This window comes from Sceloporus undulatus, chromosome 2 (assembly GCF_019175285.1).
Source record: "Sceloporus undulatus isolate JIND9_A2432 ecotype Alabama chromosome 2, SceUnd_v1.1, whole genome shotgun sequence".
Taxonomy (NCBI): domain Eukaryota; kingdom Metazoa; phylum Chordata; class Lepidosauria; order Squamata; family Phrynosomatidae; genus Sceloporus; species Sceloporus undulatus.
This window is the reverse complement of record NC_056523.1, coordinates 95,277,758-95,301,625: the sequence shown is the minus strand read 5'-3', so window position 1 is coordinate 95,301,625 and position 23,868 is coordinate 95,277,758. Positions and strand designations below refer to the sequence as shown.

Genomic DNA, 23,868 nt, shown 5'->3' with positions numbered 1-23,868 from the left:
TGCGGGTTCTTTTTCCTCCAGAGTGAAGCCGCACAGTTTGGCAGCTGTGGCTTCTTCCTGGAGGAAAAAAGGCCGCCGGCAGGCCGCCCTTTTCAGGCAGTCTGTCCCAGGCCTATATTAACTTTTTTCATATCCATCTCTTCCTCAAAACTGGAATTTAAGGCAGACATAAGGATGCCTTATTTTCGTTTTTCAGAATACCATATATAGTCGACTGTTAAGTTGACTTCATGTGTAAACTGAGGATAGGTTTTGGGGTGAAAATTATGGATTTTGATATGAGTCATGGATTAAGTTGAGGGTAAAATTTAGGGGCATGTAACAAAGGATCTAAAAGATGAAGCAAACAAAAACAATGCCAAAGAACTTACAAAAACCCAGCAGGCATAACTGTTTGTGCTCACACTAAAGGCTAGGATGGATGAGAAACTAAAGGTGAGTCAGTGCTTCTAGGACAGATTATGCTCTTGGCTTTCACCAGGGGGTGAGTCCTTTTTTAATAAGAGTTAAAGTACAGTACTTACACTGACCCATGGATAAGTTCACTGAGGGTTTTGAGGGTTAATTTTTGATTAAAATTTCTAAACTTACACATTAATATATACATGGGTTTTTTTATACTTGGATTCAAGCATACACGGTTTGAAAATGTTCAAAAAAAGTATACATTTCAAATATCAAACCTTGATTTTCCATTTTTTATAAGGGACACCATTTTGCTATGTCATTATATTTAATGGGACTTGAGCATACACAGATTTTGTCCACAGGGGATCTTGGACCCAAACCTCAGCGTATAACACGGGTCCCACTGTCCACTCTCCATGGACTGTGATATTGCCTTGTGAAAAGAACATGTCAGTGATGTGCTCATCACTAATACTAACAAAAGATATTTAGTACTGGTCCTCTACCACATTTTCAGCCTCATCCATACTACGTTTTTCTGAAGAAAGGATGTTTATAAAAGGAGGGTTGTTCTTTCAGTTAGCTCTTAGCAAGGTTGTACCTGTGTTTACCAGCAGATGGCACACAGATACAGAATCAGCAAACCTTGCACTTTCCAATAGCCACAGATCACCAACCTAAACTTTAATTAAATTGGGGGGGGGGGGGAGACATGAAAACACTGTCAATTTTACAGTGATAGGAATGTATATACCTAGGTAAGCAAGCTGCTATCTTTTGCTTTGTGGCACTTTTCCAAAAAGAACTTTCTATTAGGTGAACTCATATGCTCCTTTCAGTTTTAAGATGTGGATTTTCACTCAACATAGTTAATGTACAGCCAAAGAATTTTGATAGCATTTTTAAACGACATTTCATTAAAGTTGCATCCTATGTTAAAGTAAAAAGAACTTCATGGTGGCCAATAAAGCCACAGAAACAATCCTTCTAATTATCCAACAGCCAAGTATAAATCAAATTCAAAGCTCATCTAGTTAAATATTAAATGGTTCTAAAAAAAAACAAGGCTTCTAGAACAAGCCACTTGTCCCAGCACAGCTTACCCAAAGTCTGTAACTGCCCCACACTGGGTATCTGAAAAAGTTTTACCTGGATCTGTAGCTAAAATGGTTCACCATCTAGCACTACATTTATAAAATGTTCTGTAGAAACTACAGAAAAGTCCAAGTGACAATAGGAAAACTTCATGGAGAAACAAAGATTGCTTCAGTATATACCTGCTGTGCATACATGTTGAGAATGTAGTATCAAAACTGTTAACAGAAAGCCCAGAGATACCTCTAGGGTCTACATTCGTTGTTTAAACAGAGCTAACCCAGACAAAACCATATTCTGACCATTTTTACATATGATTCTCCCTGTGTACTAGTTCAGACTACAGGTGACAGCGAAAAAGAATTTTTTCAAGAATATTTTGCTCTTTAAAAACTGCCATGTCAGGGACAAGGCCTCTGATAAACTGGGCTTTCCATGAACACAGTTGACAACTCTGCAATAAAAGAGTACAGCTCCCAATGAAAGACCATAATTTATCAAGCTTGTGTCAACGTTGTGCTTTCCTGCTCTCTAGCATTAAAACCTGGGAAGGTGCATCTTGAAGCATCAGCAATCAACCAGGTCAATTTATAGATGGTCTGACAATATTAGGATCCATACATCTAATTCATTCACAAATCTTTTATCTTCCAAACTGCATCCACAAAAGCATGGAAACTGTCATGAAAACACCTGTCCTTGAACCCAGGGCTGGAGAATTACTGGCCCTCCAGGTATTACTGAACTGCAATTCTCACGATCCTGCATAGTTGGCTGACAGGGCTGATGTGGAGCTAAAGTCCTAAAATATCTGGACTCCTACACATTCTCCAGACTCATTTGATCCAAACTTTTTTCTTTTCTTTTTTTGACCCATTCTGAATGGAAAACACAATGAAAGAACAATGAAGTGGTGACAAATGTGATCCTGAGAAGGAATAGCATGTGAGATAATGTCAAAAACATTTAGGCAGTTGCAGGAAAAATACAATTGCGGGAAGGATTTCCAAAACAACTCAACTGTCTCCCATTAGATGCTGTACTGTCTGTTGAATTACATTCATTATTGACATAAAAGCCAAGACAAGAGAAACCTAGATGATCTTAGACAAGCATTGAATATACTTCTAAACACAGTGCCACAATCAAAACAAGAATCTGAAATATGGAGAAAGCAAAATGAGAAATCATTAGCTGCACAAATCCTAGAAATGGTTATGCAGAACTGCCTTGTTATTGTATTTTAAGATTCCAGTGTAAGCCAGTACTTTTTTTTTAAAAAAAAGTTGAGGTTAATATTGGTACCCATAAATCCTACCAATGTGGGATTTCTATTTGCACTGAAGATGTACCATCCAATCTGCAATGATTTTGTCCTCAAAATTTAACATTCTGGCTTGAAGGAGGAAGGTAGAATAATTTGATTCTGCCCAAGTTTGTAAGTTTATTTTTCTGCCTTCTCAATTTAGGCCATATTTCTGAAGCCTAAGCTCTTCCATAATAGAAGACTATGGAGAGGAGACTCCAGAAGACACTTCGGCGTTGAGTGTGGAGGACCCTGAGGCTTTAAAACCTGCCTCCCCTGCTTGCCAAATAACCCACACTGGAGAGGAGATGTCGGAGGACACCTGGGTGTTAGATGTGGAGGACTCTGAGGCTTTAAAACCTGCCTCCCCTCCTTGCCAAATACTCCCCACTGCAATGGAGATGCCGGAGGACACCTGGGCATTGGGTGTGGAGAACTTTGAGGCTTTAAAACCTGCCTCTCTTCCTTGTTAAATACCCCCCAACTGGAGAAGAGATGCCGGAGGACACCTGGGCGTTGGGTGTGGAGGTCTCTGAAGCTTTTAAACCTGCCTCCCTTCCTTGTCAAATACCCCCCCCCCCCCCAATTGGAGAGGAGATGCCAGAGAACACGAGGGCAGGGTTTTTCTGGAGGGTTACAGACTGTGGATTTGCCTCCCTCCTTGGTAACATCAGGACTAGCTGTGTGGTGGAGGAGTGCAGGAGCAAGCCACAGAGCGGCAGTTGGTACTGATGGCAGTGTGGAAGATACAGAGACCACCTCCTCGCCCACCCCTTCATGAATATTGGGAACACCGAACCAGCAAGTGCCAGCCGTGAGAGGGAGAGTTAGAAGGAGAGTGGCCTGTTCTAGTCCTAGTATGCTATTTGTAATTGATTGTTATTTTTGCTGCTGTTGGAGAGCTGTGGGTTGTTTTTATTGATTGTTATGCTGTGTTATGCTTTGACTATCATGCTACGTTATATATTTCTAATTTTTTGTATAATTATTCAAACTGTTATTGTGCTTCACTATTCTGTAATAGTGAAGGTTATGATTGGGAGGAGGTAGGGGTAAGGGATCATTTCGAAATGTGATTTTATTGTAATTTGCATTTTATTGTCGTTTTCTGTTTTGTAATCAACATTGACTCCTTCGGGAAAAGGCGGAATATAAATAAATAAATTATTATTATTATTATTATTATTATTATTATTATTATTACTAGATCTCAAGCTGGTTTAGTGAGCAGGTAAAATTTTACAGTTTCTATTTTGAACTGCAATCCTTTCCTAACTTCCCTGCTATTCTCTATACCCATTTTGGGGAGTAAATGCTGGTAGGGTCTTATTTTTCTGTTTATTTTGGTTGGTTGGTGTGTGCTTTCAAGTCATTTCTGATTCATGGTATCCCTAAGGCAAACCTATCACCCAGTTTTCTTGGCAAAATTTGTTCAGAGGAGGTTTGACATTGCCTTCCCCTGAGGCTGAAAACATGTGACTTGTCCAAGGTCACCCAATGGGTTTCCATGGCCAAGCGGGGATTTGAACCCTGATTTCCTGGGCCCTAGCCCAATGCTTAAATCATTTGGTGACATCATGCTGGTTGAACAATTTAGGTATGTAACTGTTCTTTTATATCACTACTATTTTGAAAATCAGTAAAACTTTCAGATAGCAGAAAGGAAATAACTATTGGTATAATAGAAATGGAAACTGCGGGCAGAAATGGAAATAACTGTTGATCACTGAAGTTCTCCATGTCTTTTTCTTCAGATATACCACTAAAAACAAGATACTGTATAGTGGGCACTGAGTTGCATCTCACTCCAATTAGAGCACTCGGCTAAATTTTCAAATATCAGAAGATTCTTAATGTTTCTGTTCTTTCACACAATGCAGTCATCAGCAACATTAAGCAACAAATCACCCCCTCCTTTTTTTTTCTAATGTTGAAGTATAAAATTGACCTTTAGGTATCCAGATTTTGATATTTTGAAACAAGAAACATTTGGGAAGCTGCTGTGATCACCTGCATAGGCATTGGCTTGTTGCAATAGTTCTGAGCAAGTATGTACATCTGCAAAGGCGCGGATTCCAAGGCAATTTGTAGGATGTAGCTGAGACTGAAGAAAGTCACAGCAGTTTTGTCGAACATCCATTAATTGTAATAAACTGGCTGCTGGCAACAAAACCTGGAATATAGGGAAGAGAAAGGAAAAAATTAGCAATCCAAGTCCTAGACTGACTTCTCTGATAAATAATCCAGTAAAATTTGCTCCAGCAAACTTGGAAGAGATACCATTAAAGCACAAATCCATTCCAGAGGTAAGCCATTTCAGTGAAGAGAAAGAACACATTAGCAAAATATTTTTTTTAAGAAAAAGAAAGCATGCAGTAATTCTTTTTACACTTCCCACTCAACAAGGATACAGAAACACCAGGGAAGAGAATAATATGTACTGCAGAGATAATACACCCAAACCACTCAATTTTTCAAAGATTATGAGTTGGAGAGGTAGCATTAAAAGAGGGAAGAAGAAGAAGAAAAAACAATTTAGCTTTTTTCCCCGTGCGTTTTTAATTTACTGTCCTCCCCAGTTGTTCATAACCTCACTGTTCACAATGTTGTGATTTACTAACCACATTCAGCCCACTGTTCTCATTTATAGTTATAGCACACTATTCACACTCACAGCATCTTTACAGCATCACACTGGCCACCATTACACTCATCTTTTACAAGTCGTTCCCTCCCTTGATGTTTAGAAAACTAAACCACTATACTCATTTATTTGCTAAACAGGCATTATGCATCACAAAAATGACACATAATCATGGTAATGAGCAACAATTAAATATAACTGGAATTTCTTGCTTGTCATGAATATACTGGATGTGGTCCACCAAAGTCAAACAATCCAACTTCATTTGTACATTGATTGAGCAGCCATACTGTACTGACAGACCAACTTCACCCTAAATTATTTTCCATTACAGATAGCAAACTGTTTTCATATCCAAATGCTAATATTGCACAAAGAATCATATCTGTATGCAACATGCTGGTATTGTCAAGAATGTTGAATACACTTACTGAAGGCAGACTGAGAAGATGGTGTGGGTACACATATATTTTATTTCTATTCAAAAAGACTCCGCTCTAGTTCATTAGATGAAAAGGGCATTTAAAAGCTAGAATTTTCAACACATATTAATATTTTATTTTTTCTCCCTATATGTCACCAAGGAATGATGCAGAGAAATACGGCAAAAAATGTTGAAGACTTAACTTGCCATAACACTCTGTTGGCAAGAAGAGAAAGACACTCAAGGGTTTACTTTTGTAAATGTATTCATGAACTCCCTTAATTCAGTTTATCCAGAAAGAACAATAAGTAAAGCTGCAACATGCCCTAGGGCAAATTCACTGTACTGTTCCAGCAAGAAAAAGCCAACCCAGCTGGATCTTACGGGAATATTACAAATCAGTAACATTTTAGAGAACACTATCCCCAAAAGGCAACAATAAAACACAAAAATTAATTAAGCTATTGGTTGATTCCTAGAACAGATTAACTGAAACCAGTGAAGGAAAACTAATAACAACTATTTCTTTTTTTAACACATATCTAGGAACTGTTTCAGGATCTTAATATTCCAATATTGTACAATGGTAAAGCTTGAGCTTTAAGTGCAACTTACACAACTGTCCACATCTCTGTTATATAGCAGTGGCTAATGTCCTACTCATGGCATTACCTTTCCATGGTGGTGGGTCTGCATGCTATTGTAAGACAAGAGACTACACTGATGACAATGTGTCAAACAGCTGCTGGGCAGCAGCAATAGAAGGGGGGGGAGGATCTCTCAAAGACAATGGCAGTGGCACCATAACTGACATTTATTAGTACTGCACAGAAAGAAGCACAGTAAAACCCCTCAGTGTCTTTTTACAACAAAAAAAACTCATGACAATACAAAAGGAAACAAAGAGACAGTGCCAAAAGATGAAATTCCCAGGTCAGATTGCACTCAACAAGCTACTAGGGTAGAGCACAGGACAACTACAAGTAGCTCTGTGGCAAATGATACAACTGGACTGAAGCTGAAAGCATGTGCATCTGCTGACATCACCAGAAGTCAAAGTCTGAAGATGCACAACTCAAAGAATGTGGATGTGCAAAGCATGAATCACAAAAAGTTAGACAGGGTGAAACAAGAAATGGAATGTATAAACACTGCAATACACAGGATGAGTGAGCTAAAGTGGACAGGAATAAGACATTTTGAATCAGATAATTGCAATATTTTACTCAGGAAACGAAAAGATGAAAAGAAATGGGATGGCATTATTAGCGAGGAGAGATGTAGCAAAAATAGACAAAGGTTAATATACAGTCTAACAAAATTCTATCAACATGGCTTGAGAAAAAAACCTATCAATACAACCATTATCCAATTTTATGCTCCAGCAACACTGGAAGAAGTAGTACAAACTGAAAGATTCTATGTTAGAGTCCAGGAAGAACTTGATCACACACCTAACCAGAACTTCTTGTTAATCACTGGCAACTGGAATGCAAAAGTAGGAAACAGAACAGAATCAAAGCTTACAGGAAAATTTGGTTTAGGATCAAGATATGAAGCAGGAGAGCAACAGGCTGAATTTTGCAAGGTAAACAGTTTGTTCATCATAAACCCATTCTTCAAGCAACCAAATAGACATGGACACCACCTGGGGGCCAATAAAGAAATCAAATAAACCACATATTTGGAAGCAGAAAATGGAGGAGATCTGTGCTCTCTGAAAAAACAAGACCAGAAGCAAATTGTATCACGGACCATGAACTGCTAATGTAAAAAATGACAGTAAAGCTAAAGAAGACTAAACCAACTGTCCTTCCAAAATAATGTAAAGAACATCTCCACAGAATCCAAATGTAATGTTAAAAATTGATTTGCACTGTTAAGTCAAATTGACCCAGAGCCAGAAGAACTCTGGACTAAAGCCATGCACACTGTCAGGAAGTAATTTAAAAAGTTACTATATTTAGCCAAAAAGAAAGATAAGCCTCAATGGATGACAGATCAAATGCTTTAAGCAGTTAAGGACAGACAAGAAGTAAAAGCAAAAGGGTATAGAAACAGTGTCAGAACCCTGAATGCAGCTGTTCAACGACTTGTGCGCAGAAGCAGGAGAAATACCATAATAATCAATGCAGAGAAACAGAGGATAACAACAAAAAAGGAAGAACAAGAGACCTCTTCCACAAGTTCTGAAAAATCAAAGGGATATTTAAACCAAGAGTGGAGATGCACTATGATCACCATTACCTGATCAAGAAGAAACAAAAAGAAGATGGAAACAATACACAGAAGAACTATATGGAAAAAAATGAAAGGATAATAGATTCATAAAAAGATGTAGTGGAGGCTGAAATGGAAGCTGCATTCAATAATATTCAAGAGAAACAAATCACCACAAACTGATGACATACAGAAGCTGCTTCACTCTGCAGAGACAGAATCTACTCTAATTCTAAATAAAATATGTCAACAAAAAAGGAAAACAAAACTATGTCCCACAGATTGGAAAGGCTCAGTATATATCCCAAACCCCATGAAAGGGGACAGCAGAGATTACAGTAAACACAGGACCATTGCATTCATTTCCCATGCAAGCAAAGTGATTTCCAAAACTCTATAATAAAGACTTTTACCCATAGATGGAGTGAAAAATGCCAGATGTCCAAGCTGGGTTCAGGAAAGGACCATATTGTAAATCTACAGGTAGCCAGTGGAAGCCACCAAAGAATTTCCAAAAAGAATCAGCTTGCGCTTTATAGAACATAGCAAAGCCTTAGATTGTGTAGATCAGTGATTGCAGTAAACACAGTAGCTGGTATGCCCCCCAAGGGGTGGTGGAAAGATCCAATAGGACAGTGAGGGGAAAGGGGGGCAGCAGGGAGGCCTTCAGTCAAAGTATTGGTGCCCAAAAAAGACAAGGGGAACCAGCAGCCTTAGGACCATCATGAAACTTCTTTTCAGGGTCCCTTAAAACTACAAGGCAGCCTCTCTGATCATTTCATGTAGTGGTGTCTCCTGCTCTTTGCCTGCCCACATGAGCTCACTCCCTTAGCTGCATCTTTCACTGGTCATGGTAGTGGCAGCAGCAACTGGGAAACTCTTGTGAAGCTTTGACGCAGAACGTTGCTTCTATGGCTCAGAGTGCCACCATTTGGGGGACAGACTGACTGATTGGAAAGATATTTTCAACTTTAAAAAAAGTATTTCAAAGCAGTGAGGTAGGGGGAAGTGGTAGCAAAAATAAACTTTCAAATTTGGGACCCTGCTTAAGCTTTGCAGGGACTTGGGTCGCAGGTTGGAGCTGTTCTGCTGCTCCTGTTTTCTTTCATTAGACAGGCTGAGAAGAAGTAACAGAAGATGCAACGCTTGTGTGTGGGGGGGGGGGGACACTTGAAGCTGTGTGGGAAAGATTTGTCTCTGGGGAAGGAGGGGGAGGGGTATCTGGGGTTAATTCTCGGAAAAAGTCCTTCAACTTGGAGTGGATCCTGCATTCATAGTTTCTCCCTTTCCCCACCATGCCACTCTACTTCATGGCATGTGGTCTCAATAAACTCCCTAACACCAGCTGTGTCCTTCTTTGCCAAAGGGAAGCTTCTCCCTTTGCACCTGATTGCCTTGGGAGCAACCAAGAGGCCTCTTGCCCACACTGGTCTTTGCTGGAGCGATGGCATGGGCAACTGGCTTCTTGGTTGCTGTTCAGCCAGACTGTTCAGTTGCTACTCCCAGGCTGACCAGATGCAAAGGAAGCAGTGACCAAGATTGGTTGTTTTGAATTTGCAGTAGAATAGTCAACCAAGTACAGTATCAAGAAATATGTGGGGGGTGTATAAGAAGGGCAAACTGTACAGTGTATCTTGGCCTTTGTCTTTCAATTTGCATAATTGTCACTTGCCTCCCTAGATGAAGATTAACCATCCATTATGAAGCCAAGCCCTCCCTCCATTGGTCCAGGCCTTGGAGGTAGAGAGAAACTGCTGGACCTCATCCCCTTCCCCACCACTACTCCCTTCTCCTTTTGTGTGGTGTCTTTTTAGATTGTAAGCCTGAGGGCAGGGAACCGTCTAATTAAAAAGACTGTATGTACAGCGCTGTGTAAATTTACAGCGCTTTATAAATAAAAGTTAATAATAATAATAATAATTCCCATTAGCTTTCCCAATTGCATGCTTCAGAAGGGCAGATAATATGCTTCCAGGTCTCTGTAGGAACACCATGGACTATTACAGAACTGGGGGGGTGGGAGGATGACTGTGTAAAGGAGGTCTTGGAAACCTCTTTATGGAAACAACTAAAGAATTCAAGCCATGGGATTCCAGCCTATGACTGCTCTGTTCCTCTTGATGCTTTTGGGTGAAATGTCACAGTGGGCCTTAGCATTCTGATGTCACAGGAGAACTCAGCAGACAAAAATGAGGTAACAAAAGTCTTAATACAGGTTGAACATCTCTTATTAGGAATTTCAAAATCCCCAATACAGTGGTGCCTCGGGTTACGAAATTAATTCGTTCCGCCATTCCTTTCGTAACCCGAAAATTTCGTAACCCGAAAAGGCTTTCCGTTAGCACTGGAAAGCCTATAGCTGCACTTTGCAGCATTTGAATTTCGCGCCGAAATGAATTTCGTAACCCGGAAAATATTTCGTAACCCGAAACAGTTTTTGCCAATCCAACTTTTTCGTATCCCGGAAATTTCGTAACCCGATCATTTCGTATCCCGAGGTACCACTGTACTCCAAAATCCAAACGAGTCCACATGAGTGGCTGAGATAGTGACATCTTTACTTTCTGATGGCTCAGTGTATACAAACATTGTTTCATGCACAAAATATGAAACATATATTAAATTTAAAATCTCTGCACTGGCTACCAATTAGCTTCCAGGCACAGTACAAGGTATTGGTCATCACCTTTAAAGCCCTACATAGCTTGGGTCCAGGCTACTTGTAGGAGCGCCTCTCCCTATATAATCCACCCCGAACTCTCAGATCCTCTGGGAAGAACTTATTGTAGCCACAGAAGACCTGATTAGCTGCAACTTTCCAGAGGACCTTCTTTTCTGCCACTTCAAAATTGTGGTATGACCTACCAGAAGAGATCTGTCTTATCACCACCTCAGACATGTTTAAAAAGGCTATCAAAATGGATCTCTGCCAAATAAAGATAGCCCCATCTGCCTTCAACCTGCCCACTTCTTCCTGCTTATTTTATGCTGTGCTATTGATGTAATTATTTTAACTGCTACTGAATTTTTTATTATCTGTAATGGTGTGAGGGTTAGGGATTATTGCATGTTTTATTATGTTTTTGTACTTTTGTGTATTTTATCTTATGTTGTAATCCCACCCCATCTCTAAAATATCTCGTTATGTAAATATATGCAAATACAGGTATTCCAAAACGGAAATAAATAAATAAATATCCAAAATCTAAAACATATATCTGGTCCTAAGCATTTCAGATAAAGGATACTCAATCTGTATGCATATACAGACAACATTTTGGCTTTTCAAATGACATATACTGGAGGAACTGGCCAAGTGGTCGTGAAGACTTTCACCCAAAAGATTCACAATGCAGGTCTCTCCTTATTAAACAACTCAAGCTCTGATTTATTTGAAATTCTCCTGCACCTCCTCAATTCAGTTTTATCATCCTTTTTTTAAAGAAGAGAAAAATACCACACTACTGCAGGGGAAAGGACTACACTGTGTAAAAGACACCTCTGCCAAGAACTTGTTACTTACAAAAGATAATAAAACCTGCTCAAGCCATTTTCAAATGGCTGCAGAAGAAGAAAGACTAAGGAGAACCATTTAAACCAGCAATAATTGCCACCTGACTCAAAACTAGATGCAGACCTCATTTTCCAGTTCACTGAAAGGCCTACATTCCTATTTTGGCCACTTGTGTCACTCTTGGAGTAATTACTTCTGGATAATAAATTAAAGAGATACCACCAGGATATGTCATTACATCTGATATAACTTCTAACATCTCCATCTTTGAGACTTGAGGGTGATATGAGAAACTACTTTGTGCTGCATTAGGCTGTGGGTCCATGCAGATGCAGCCTTGTGTTGGCTGCTCAAAATAAATTTCAAACCAAGGTCTTCTCCATCAAATTCCCCCTGACCCTTACAACTGGAGATGCCTGAGGAGGAACCTGGGACTTTTATACACTCTGTCTCTAGACCTGGACTCCTAGCTCTTGCATTACATTACTCAAAGGACACAACTCCCATGAATAACATAAGTTGTTCCAAGTAAAATTTGAGGTAACCGAAGTATTAAAAAAAAAGGGGGGGGGATACAGATAGAATGAAAGAGGAGGTAAAGACAGGAGGCAAAACAGACTGAGAGAAAGAGAACATGCTGTAACTATGTAGCTGAAGATTAATTGGTCTTCTGTTGGTTTCATCTCTCCTAATCCTTATCAAACTCTGCCAGGACTGAAATCTTGTTTCAACAATGAAACTAAACTAAATCCATTTCATTTCATTCAAGCTTGACATTTTAGACTGCCAAAGTGAATTCACTGCTTCTAAAAATTGTATTAGAATACTTGTACAGCAAAAAATACATTTATTACTTAGTTTCATGATTACTGAAATATGTATGAATTCTGACACATCACTATACATTTTAATAAATATGTATGAATGAGGTGAACTTACATTTATCTGTGTCACTAAAAAAAGGAGGTGTATTCTTAGGCCCTTCAAGCTTGCATGTATTTGTTACCAGACTGAAATCTTCTGAATTTTTGTGTGCATGTACATTCTCCCTATGGCCCCAAACGGACTCTGTACTCTGGGTAGCCATAATCTCTGAGGTAAGTGGTCACATCCACACTACCCCATAAGCACATCAAACAGAAGAGTTTGGGTGTTGCAAATGAGAAACTTCAACTTCTCCGAAGTCAGGAAGATAGGTGATTTAGGCGGAATGTTCTGCTGAACAAGACGATATGGCTGATTTACAATTCCATTCTCACCCTGGACACTGCCAGACCAAGCAAAACTTTATAATGTAGATTTGATTTCCTTTGATGTAGGACAAACACCTTTGGCTCCAGGATAGTAATTCTTTGTTAGTGAGCTAGTTGGAAGGCACAGGGACACTCTGTCACTGTGAACTCAGACTGGTCCTGATACAAACATACATCCCCCACAAACAGCCGTGTCCCACTCCATCACAACTGGACCCAGAGTCAAGCCTCATCTTGTGTAAGTATCGCCATTAGTTCAGCCTCCAACTATTCTAAACCTTGTATGTATGTGTGAGTGAACGTGAATTGTTGTGTGGTTTTCCCCTTAATAAAAGAAATACCTCATTTAGAGAATTCTGCCTCTGCGAAATCCCTTTGATCTCTTTTATCTTGGTATACAGGTGGGAAATGATTCCACAAAAGTTTGCTTGTAGCACAACCTAGTATTTGAGCTAATTAAAAAATTTCCCTAGAGAGATTCATTGCTACATATTCATACTGTATCATGCAACCCTTCAATTAAGCATACAAGCCATATTTATGTATTAATCTATAATAATACATGAGCAATACAAGCAAAGATGAGCACATGAGATCCACAACCACAGCCCCCTTGTTCCATCCCTGCCACTCTCCATATCTTAAGGGCAAATCTCTCCTACAGGGGGCCTCTATGCTATGCATAGATTCCATGTGACGTTCAAAACCCTGGAAAATCAGAATCCTAAATCACACAGTGTGTTTGCATGCATAAAAAAGGCTTCTTGAAGCAGACATTCACTCTCAAGATGCAGAATGCAAGAAAGCTCATGATGGACAGGGTAGAGAATTAGCATCCTCAGTCCCTCACCCTTCAAGGTGAGGGCAGTCAAATGTTAAACGTATTATTTGTATGCATCCTGATAACCATCTTGCGTAGCTAGTTAAATTATATACTAAATGGCCATCCCCTTTCCCAACCATTCTTAACAATGCTCACTACTCTTGTGCTACAAAAATTAAACTTGAAACCTCTGGACTCTGCATACAAAGCATTTCTTTTGTAGATTGATCTTTGTATGTCCTGTTTCTTGATTCTAAGTAACTAGGGAGGTAGAGCATACATTGTTTTTAACAGTGAAGAAAAATATTCAGAACATACTCAGAAGCATTCAAAACATTTATGCCTAAGAAATGTCCAGCTTTGATTCACCAATTGATCTCACGGCTGCCCTTCAGTATTGTACTGGGCCACTGTCCTCTAACTGGAATAAAACACATTATATTACAAGGGAGTAAACTCCAATGAAATGAGCATAAACAATGGGGGGTGCACTGTAACCCACAAAACACAATAACAGAACCATTCAAAGTCATTAAAAGTTTTGCAAAATAATATGTCTTCAAAGGCTCTTTTCAAAGCAAAAGAAGAAGGGTCCTTGATAACATTTGTGAGGAAGAGAGCCACCACCAAAGAAGCCCCCATCCAGTTCTCCTCACCTGAACATTCTCTTCTGTCACCTCTATTTCAGCAGTGTAGATGTAATCAATCAGCTTGCTTAAGGTTACTCCATCAACATCTTTGATTTCAACCTTCTTTGCTTTGCTTTCCGTCATATCTCCTGAAAATTCATTTTAAAAACAATTTTAAACATGTTCACATGTGTCTTTGTATTCCTTCCCTTAGGTTTCACTGAGCGATCTCTTTTCTTTTCTTTTTTCTCTTTTTAAAAAAAACTACCACTTTTAAAATACTGTAAACAGAGACTCCATTTCTTCAGATCTTAAAGGTGTGTCACTGTCAGAGTCAAAACAATTTTGAAGAGGAGAAAAACTACTTTAAAGAACCTGTTCTGGGAAGAGGAGGTTCTTTGCTACTGGGCGGGAAAATCCACTTACTATATAGCTCACAGAACTGAACAAGCAGTCTTCTACAGTTCCTTTCCTAACAGCTAGTCCTGTTATAAATCCATTCATTCTCTTTCACAAAGAAAGCCAGAAAAGTTCTTTGTTCCCTTTTTCTGTATTCTTCAAAAGAGAAGAAGTGAAGAGTGGCCATCACTGTACTTCTACAGGATTACTGCGCATTTGAAGAACACATCAATTCCTTTCCTTTTCAAATGAAATTTTAACATCCAGTGCATGAGTGCTGTGCTTGCATGTTCCACCGGAAAGTCCTTCAGTCTGTATGTTCTCTGAGGTACAATCTCAGAAAAGATGGCTTGTGTAAAGGAAAGTATTTTGGAAGTTTGGATTAAGGAAGCCAGGCAGTAGGAGAAAGCAAAGGTTTGGACTAAAGGCCCTTGTGTCTCCCTATCCCTATCCCTGCCAACATGGCTACTGAGCATACTGGCTGGAAATTCTGGAACCTGTGATTTCTTCTGAGAGGAAGGTAGGCTGGATGAAGGGTTGGACTCTATCAAAAATCCTCATAATACAATCAGATGTTCACTAGTCAAAGCAGAGGTATGTTAAGGTTAGTAACTGCAGCATATGCCAGTCTTTTCTTTTGAATTTGAGGAAAACAGCATCATTTTCTGAGGCAAAATCACGAACTACTGACAAACCCCTGCTGCAGGTCCATTAGTGTGAATGATACATCATGCAGGGACATGGGATGGACATGGGGGAAGACCTTCTCTGCTGTGGCATCCCATTTATAGAAAGCCCTTGGAAGTCCTCGTTGGACTCAACATTGGTCTTAGACACCAAATTAAAACACAGCTTATTAAGAATACAAAAAAAACTTGGGTCTATTTATCCACAGGTCAATGTAAATACTGTAATTTTACTCTTATCAAAAAGGAACCATTTCCTTTTCTGAGTAGAATGTTGAAAGATGAGAGCTTAGTCCATCTCAGGAGAATCTAAAAGAAGCACCAACCCCATCTACTCTCTCTGCCACAGCACCACTTCCCTTTTTCAATGCTTCACTGGAGAAATAGCGCCACTGGTGATTTTTGTCACTTCCCCTCAAAAGAATGCTGGGAGAGTAGATGGTGCCAGTGCTCTTTTTAGGTTCTCCCGGGATGGAGAAAAGTCTCACCTTTCACCACTCTACTCAGAGAAATAGGTGATTTCTTTCTTTCTTTCTTTCTTTCTTTCTTTCTTTCTTTCTTTCTTTTTGGTATGAGTTAATACTGTACTCTCTTGCCTTTAATCCTTTTTGACGCATTTTATTAACCCTGTCTGCACCTGGTCAACTCCCACATACATTGCACAGCCACCATTTACCATAGTTCCCTCCTCATCAACCAAGCCTTCAGTGTGAGCAAAAGCACAGCTGTCAGAATTTTGTTAGTTCTTTAGCATCGTTTTTGTTTCAACCTTTACATCCTTTATTGCATGCCCTTAAGTTTTACTCTCGATTTATCCACAGGTCATATCAAAACCCATAATTTTGGCCCTGAAACCTTCCCCTCGACTTATACATGAAGTCAACTTAAATACAAGTATATATGGCAGTCTTTTCTGTTGTTTTAACCTGAAGATTTCTTTAATATGCTTTTATCCTTTTTCAATTTTGAGTTGTATTTATCTGGAATTTTAAAAAACTGTTTCTATTTTTGTACTGTATGCTATAAATAAATAGACTTAACCAGGAATGGTTGACTGGCAAGTTCATTCTAGCATTTACTAGTTATCAAGCAATTCCTAAGATAATGAGTTCACATAGCCCTCCATTTTTGAGAAATGCCCTCATCCTCTCCATGTTTTCATATTAGAAGCAATGATGCTAATTGTGCAACTTTCCTGCAGCTACTCCTACCTTTATATTGGGGGGGGGGGGGGGCTTGGGGGTGGCTTTTCTGTTCTCTACATTTTCCATTGTGTTTACTAACGACTCCTTTCCCTCTAAATCATAAAGATTAGCCCTTTCAGTCCTGGGCTTTTCAAATATGCTGCATATATATTTTTCAACTTTTTATCTGGGATTGAAGGAAGCAGTTATGGAGTAAAAACTGCAGTCGAATGACTGAATTACTGTTGATACTCTACAGGGGTAGGCAACCTTTTTGAGCCAGGGGCCAGGTTGCTGTCCCTCAGACAACTGGGGGGCCGAAGCCAATAAATAAATAAATAAATAAATAATATAGGACAACATTTTCAAATGTAGGACACATTTTTTTAAAATGGAGGACGTGCAGAAAAAAATTTGATGATTTTTTAAAAATGTTAATATAAATGCATGTTTCTTAGGTATAATCAAAATGGAGGACATTTGGGCCTCAGAAGCTGGCTGATATCAATATCACCATCATCATCATCATCATCATCATCATCATCATCATCATCACCACCACCACCACCACCACTATCATTGTTAAAGCAGACCTTTTAGCATTAAAAGCACCAAAAATAAACAGAAATGCACTTTGGAAAGTCACACTGTCTCACCTTCAGAAAGAGTGAGTGCATGCCTCAGAAACTGACTGATATCATCATCATCATCTTCATCATCATCACCACTATCATTGTTAAAACAAAGCAGACCTGTACAAATGGAATGGAAATCCTCCTCCTCCTCTTCTTCTTCTTCCTCCTCCTCCTCCTGCCCCTTCCTTCCTTCCTTCCTTCCTCCTCCTCCTCTTCCTCCACCTTCTTTCCTTTCTTCCTTCCTTCCTCCCTCCTCCTCCTGCTCCTTCCTTCCTCCCTCCCTCCTCCTCCTCTTCCTCCTCCTTCCTTCCTCCCTCCTCCTCCTCCCTTCCTTCTTCCCTCCTCCTCCTCCTCCTCTTCCTCTTCCCCCACCCCCTTCCTTCCCTTCCTTCCCTGCCTGCGGCTGCCTGGCAGCCACGGGAAGGGAAGGATGGGAAGGAGGAGGACCCCCTTCCTTCCCTCGCCGCGGCTGCCTGGCAGCCACGGTAAGGAAGGGAAGGAGGAGGAGGACCCCCACCCCCTTCCTTCCCTGCTAGAGGAGGAGCTCTTCCTCTTGAGGCTGGCTGGCCAATGGGGGCAGGCTGGAGCTGCAACAGCCCACTCCCTGCCAGCAGCCATTGGCCAGCCAGCCCCAGGAGGAGAAACTCCTCCTATTTAGCTCTGCAGGCACGCGCAGAACTACAGGAAGTGGGTGGCGGTGGCGGCAGCACACTGTCTGCGGCCTGCCCTCCTTGGCGCCGCTGCCGCGGTACCACCTGCGACAATCGGTGGCAGGACCGGCGTGGGGCCGGTCCTGCCACCTCGGCAGGACGGATGCGGCCCACGGGCCGGGGGTTGCCTACCCCTTCTTTACTGTATGCATATGCTTATCCACAGGCACAAGTACAGCGAATGTCTCATTAATCAAATCCACAGTTATTTCAATTTTTTATATAATCCATAAAGAATTGAACTTATACAACAAGATGTGTAGTTAAACACATTTGAAGAGTGCCAGTGTAGGAAAAGCTTATCTACATATTGCACATAATCATTTAAGTAGTCTAAAGCAGCCTTTCTCGGGCTATCTGACATGAAGGGCTGGCAATTTTTTCCTCAGTATGCCAGGGAGTAGTACCATATTTGTGTCCACTGATTACAATTGTTTCTTTCATGGTAATTTGCCAAAGACTAGCAGCCATAGGCTTAAGGGGGCAGTACCAGTCCATGGATCACCACTAATCTAAACAAACAAGAGCAAGTTTTTAGAATTCCCACTACCATCTTCCCACTTCATATTTTCTAGTTACCTTAATTTTGTAATTATGTGTTATGCATTCCACAGGACTCTAGGCAAGGATGTACATGCTAAATGTGGATGCTATGTGCACCAAGGCAACCCAAATTCCACATCCTCTATAAAATATGCATATGTGTGGGTGTTCCACATAATTAAATTGATTTGGAATAATTAACCTAATTCTATTTCTGCGAGTCCCAGAGAAGCCTCAGTGCTGCGAAGAGCATAAAAATGCTGCATCCTGAACACTTGATATGTTATTCCCATCCTGGATTTTATTAACTACTGACTGCATCACTTCAAGCCTATTTTGGGGTGAACTGCCATAGGCAACATGCTACATGGATAACGTTTTCTAATACATGATTCATGAGTCACCTGTGCTAATGCAAACACACACCTGATTTTTTTTCCTTGTCACATGTACTATACAGTATGGGATAAATACTGGAGTCTTTATTGTGCAGTAAGGTTTCCCTGAATTTGCCACATGGTTTGGTGATCATCTACATTGGTCATTCATAAGATATAATAGGCTCCTTCTTTATAATGGAGTGGTGGACACCTTCAGCAGATCTAACAGGGTCATTGCCCCCCTGGAACAAACTACAGGCTGCACCACATTTCTGACACTGTCACACACACCTGAAATTTGGCAGTAAAAAGCTGTTGTTTTTTAGAAAAAAAGTTATTCTTGTCATTCTTGTTGCTAAAACAAGGCAGGATCAAAACAAAAAACTCTAAAACACATAATCACAATGGAAGAATGAAAGGAAACAAAAACCCCACATGTTATTCAATGGTCAAAACTTTTATTTCTTAAAATACATTTCTACCTTATCACCAATTGGCCTTCTTAAGGGGCAATTCAATTCCCAATTTCTGGAATTGCAGTCTGCACTCTATACAGAAGAGGATCTTTGGTTATTAAAAGAAAGGCTTCTTCTAATAATCAAAGACCTACTTCCATCAAGAGTATAGACTGCAAGTCCAGAAATTTCTGAGAATTTAATAGCCCCTGAAGAAGGCCAATTCATGATTAGGCCGAAACGCATTGGGCTTTTTAAGAAATAAATATTTCTGAGCATTGTATAGGACTTTGTCTCCTTTCATTCTTCCACTGCTAAACCACAACATACACCTTTTTCTCAAAGTCATGCACAATTTTCCTTGCTTTACTTCCAAAGTATAGTATTTTTTAAACCTTCAAATGGGGAAGAAGAAAAAAGCCAGACAAGCTGCCACATGCACCCTAAAAACATATTTATTTGTTTACATATATCTACTGTTTTTCACTTTTCAAAATTCTGAAACATTTAAAAAATAAAAAGGAATGTTTTTCAGGAATGGTTTATCTTCTAGCTGAAAAGGCAATTGGATTTAGGCCTTTGAAAGATTCAAATGCTAGCTATTTTCTTGAGGTGTATTCTGCAAATTCATGTATTATGCTTTAATATATTGATGTTCTGCTTCAAGATATGTGTGGGCATTTTCCCTTTGCCAGGAAATTATATTGTGAGATCCCTAATAGTCTGTGTGTGATATGATGGCAGAGATGATTTATTGTGAAAAATGTAAAGGGGAGGTTTTTCCAATCAATTCAATCTGCAAATTCTACTTGGATAGTAAATCCATGAGCACAACAGAGGAGCCTGTAGTAAAAATAAAGCAAAAATAACTGAATAAGAAAATGCTTGTCTAAAAAGCACTGTACATATAATTGGGGGGGAGTGGCGGGAGTGAACATAACCATTTTCTTCCTCTGTGACCATTTTAAGACAGCAGGAGCAGAATAATCCACCTGCTTTCCAAAAAGAGAAAATTTGATGAGCAAAAAAGCAGAAATTATTGGTAGAACACTCCAGAAATCTACAGTGATACAAGTGGGACTAACACCTTTACAGAATTAGTCAGTCAGTAAGTGTGGAAAACACTGCCCAACAAAAAGTTCCAAACCAGCCATAATCCTGTGGACTAGGGCATTCTGGCCTATATTTAAGAAATATAGGCAAACATCCCTACATTTCCTTCACAGCAAGGTGGACTGCATATGGACTCTATATTTCTCCAGAATGACCCTAAAAAACTGGAGCATTAAGATACTAAAGTGTGGGGAGGGAAGGCTGAGATGCTAAGACAACTGATGTGTTGCCCAATATCAATTTAATGCATGGGTGTATAACTGAATAATTGTGTCTTATAGGCACAGCCCTGGAATGAGGGGGCTTTTGGAATGCAGCAAAAAAAGCTGCAGTTGGCCCTTTAACTACAAGTGGAATATTTTGCAATTTTTATCATTGCCCAAGTTGCCAATCCACTGAGGGAGCAGCTTGAGGGTGGGCGTTTTAGCTCACGCAGTATTTATTTTTTGCCACCTCTTCTGTACAAGTGCTATAGAGAAACATCTGATACCAGGGCAGGCTCTCTGAGCTTTATATATATTTGAAGCATTCATACAATCAATAAGTAGCTATAGTTTGGATCAGCATTGTATGAGATTATGATTCTCCCTTTGTTATTTTGTTACATTATATAGCTGAAGGCCAGTAGTTAGAGACTAAACTAGCGGTGAATTGAACCTTGGGGCAAGTGTGGAAGTAAGGGGAAGTCACTCCTTTCCTTACCCTCATTTTCATGGAGGAAGAGGGATAGTTAGAGGGAAAGAAGCCACCAAAGGATTAATCCACCTAGTCCAATATTTTCTACACTCACTAGCAAGAGCTTTCCAGAGTCTCAGGCAGAAAAGTTTATTTCCCATTGCTGTTACCAGATGCTTTCAACTGGAGAGGCCAGAAAATGAAGCTGTGGCCTTTTGCATGTAAACCACACACAACACACACACACATAGCAACTGAGTTGTAAGCCCTCTGCCCTTCTTATGTTCATGCCATTTTAAACTAAGGCTCCTTACTGACCACATTTATGCTGACTGACCTCACATTAAAGCATTAAATGAGAAAGAGGAGTAAAGATGTGTAATCTTCTGTGCCACTGCTTGGCAACCAAACATGGATATCTTAATGCTTCCTACTAGACCACAAAGAATAGAAGACACATATATGGTAGTACAGCAACTACTGGCATGACTTTCTCTTCCCCTGTTTTGCTACTGTAAGGCTAGCAGGATGGATGTCTCTTAATTTAAAGTGGAGATGGATGAGAATTAGTTCCCAAAGATTTCCATCATCACCAGTTTCCCAGATCCTGGTTGCTGGTTTTGAATAGTCCCGACCTACATACATTCCAAATTTAATGGTGCAGCCATTAAATTGCGCTTCAAAGTAACATCTTTCTGTACCTAAGGGCCATCTCAAATAAGCATCTTACGCAGAAGTCCTTAACTTACTTTTCAAAAATTTCACATGATTCCAACATGTAGGTGCATATGTGCTGCAACATATCCATCAGCCCACACTACATATGCTGAGCATTGTTATTTAACCTCTTCCTGCTCATCTAACCAAAGAAAAACAGTTATTATTTGTGATCATAGAAAAGTCCCATTTTACTGGAAAAGCAAGCTTTGGCCTGGTCCAGACGGACGCAAAAGGATGCCCTCATCACGTGCGAGGGGCAGCACTTCTAGATGCCCCACACCCCTCGCACATGACGAGGGCCTCAAAATGGCGGTGCCATTGTTACATGCCGGACGTCGTGGCACCATTATGGCGTCGCGAGTGCACCATTGGCGCACTGCGACATCATAATGATGTCACAAGAAGAACCCGCTTTTCATGGGTTTGTTTTGGTCTGTGGGGAAATCCCGCGGTCTGGAGGCTGCAGCTTCCCTGCGAACCAAAACTATGCGCCTGGACACCGTCCTTTTTGGACGGTCTGTCCCACGCCTTTCAATTGTAAAATAAGGCTGTTGATATTATCTACAATTAATGTGACTGAAGAACCTTCACACAAAGATCTGTGTTATGTCACACAGAGATTTTTCTCTTTTAAATAAAAATAATATGGGGCTAATGTATACATTACAGCTACCAAACAGAGCAGGTGGATTAAGACAAAGAAAGGAAAGTGCAAGCCAGAAGGCAAAAGTTAATATGGCGGGCCTTTGTTGTTTCCCAGGGATCATTCAGCAAGCCTTGTAAGAACGTTTGATATGAGTTATACAATACCACATGGCTTGCTCTAGCCTGTTGTCAAGAGTCTTTTTTGTTGAACCCACTGTAGGTTTTGTTCTTTAGCCAAAGCATGATGGTGACATGCAGCTTCACTCTCCAGCCAATATCCATCAGGTCTGTTTCAGGATCCCTTATGGCAGTTTTGGACTTTGTCTTCCAGAATCCCTACACATTAGCTGTGCTGTTTTGGGCTTCTGAGAGTTGAAGTCCAAAACATCTGGAGGAACAAAGGTTGAGAACCACTGCCTTATGGATTTAGGTCCTGACCAACACTTTAATACAACAACCATCTCCAAGTCACCACTATGAAGATTTTAGGCAATAGGGACCATGTGTGGACTTCCTTATTATTATTATTATTAACCTTTATTTATAAAGTGCTGTAAATTTACATAGCGCTGTACATGCAATCATATAATTGGACGGTTCCCTGCCCTCAGGCTTACAATCTAGAAAGACAAGACACAAAAGGAGAAGGGAGTGGTGGTGGGGAAGGGGCCTTTCTGGTAGGATAATACATATAAAATATATAGCAATACAGGAAATGATTCAATAAGCAGACAACAAAAGAGCATCAAATAGCATGTGACAATTATGCAATGCCTGGGAACGCTTCTCTGAACAAGATGGTCTTCACCTCTGTTTTGAAGCTGGTTAAAGAAGTGATGGCTCTTGTTCGCGGGGGAAGAAGGTTCCAGGAGTGAGGGGCAGCGAGTGAAAAGGGCGAATCTGAGATGGGGCAGAAGAAATCCTGGGTTGGGACAGCAGACCTTGACCACCAGAACGGAGGGCCCTAGTTGGAAGGTGAGGAGAAATAAGGTCTGATAAGTAAGGAGGGGCCAGCCCATGGAGGGCTTTAAACGTCGAGAGCAGGAGCTTATACTGAATGCGGAAAGGGAGGGGGAGCCAGTGAAGGGATGCCAACACAGGAGAGATGTGGTCAGAGCGGTGGGAGGATGTGATAATGCGTGCAGCTGAATGCTGGATAGAAATTAAAGGACGGAGGTGAGAAAGAGGAAGCCCAGCCAGGAGGATGTCACAGTAATCGAGTCGTGAGACCACTAGGGCATGAACCAGGATCTTGGCAGTAGAGGCGGAAAGATAAGGTCGGATTTTAGCAATATTGTACAAAAAGAATCTACAAGCCTTGGCTGTGGTCTGGATCTGAGGGATACACGACAGAGAAGAATCAAAGATACAACCAAGACTGCGGGCTTGCTGGACTGGTTGAACAGA

The 23,868-nt window shown here is 40.4% G+C and overlaps 1 protein-coding gene across 4 annotated transcripts in view; it reads right to left on the bottom strand.

Moving 5' to 3' along the window:
• The window catches only part of KLHL3 (kelch like family member 3), an 82,582-nt gene that overhangs the window by 33,075 nt on the left and 25,639 nt on the right, over positions 1-23,868 (bottom strand). For all 4 annotated transcript variants that reach the window (XM_042451291.1, XM_042451289.1, XM_042451288.1 and 1 more), the window contains exons 4-5: positions 14,344-14,465; positions 4,820-4,982 (exon numbers count right to left, since the gene is read on the bottom strand). In XM_042451291.1, coding sequence (XP_042307225.1) covers positions 4,820-4,982; positions 14,344-14,465 — 285 coding nt within the window. The remainder of the gene's footprint in view (positions 1-4,819; positions 4,983-14,343; positions 14,466-23,868) is intronic.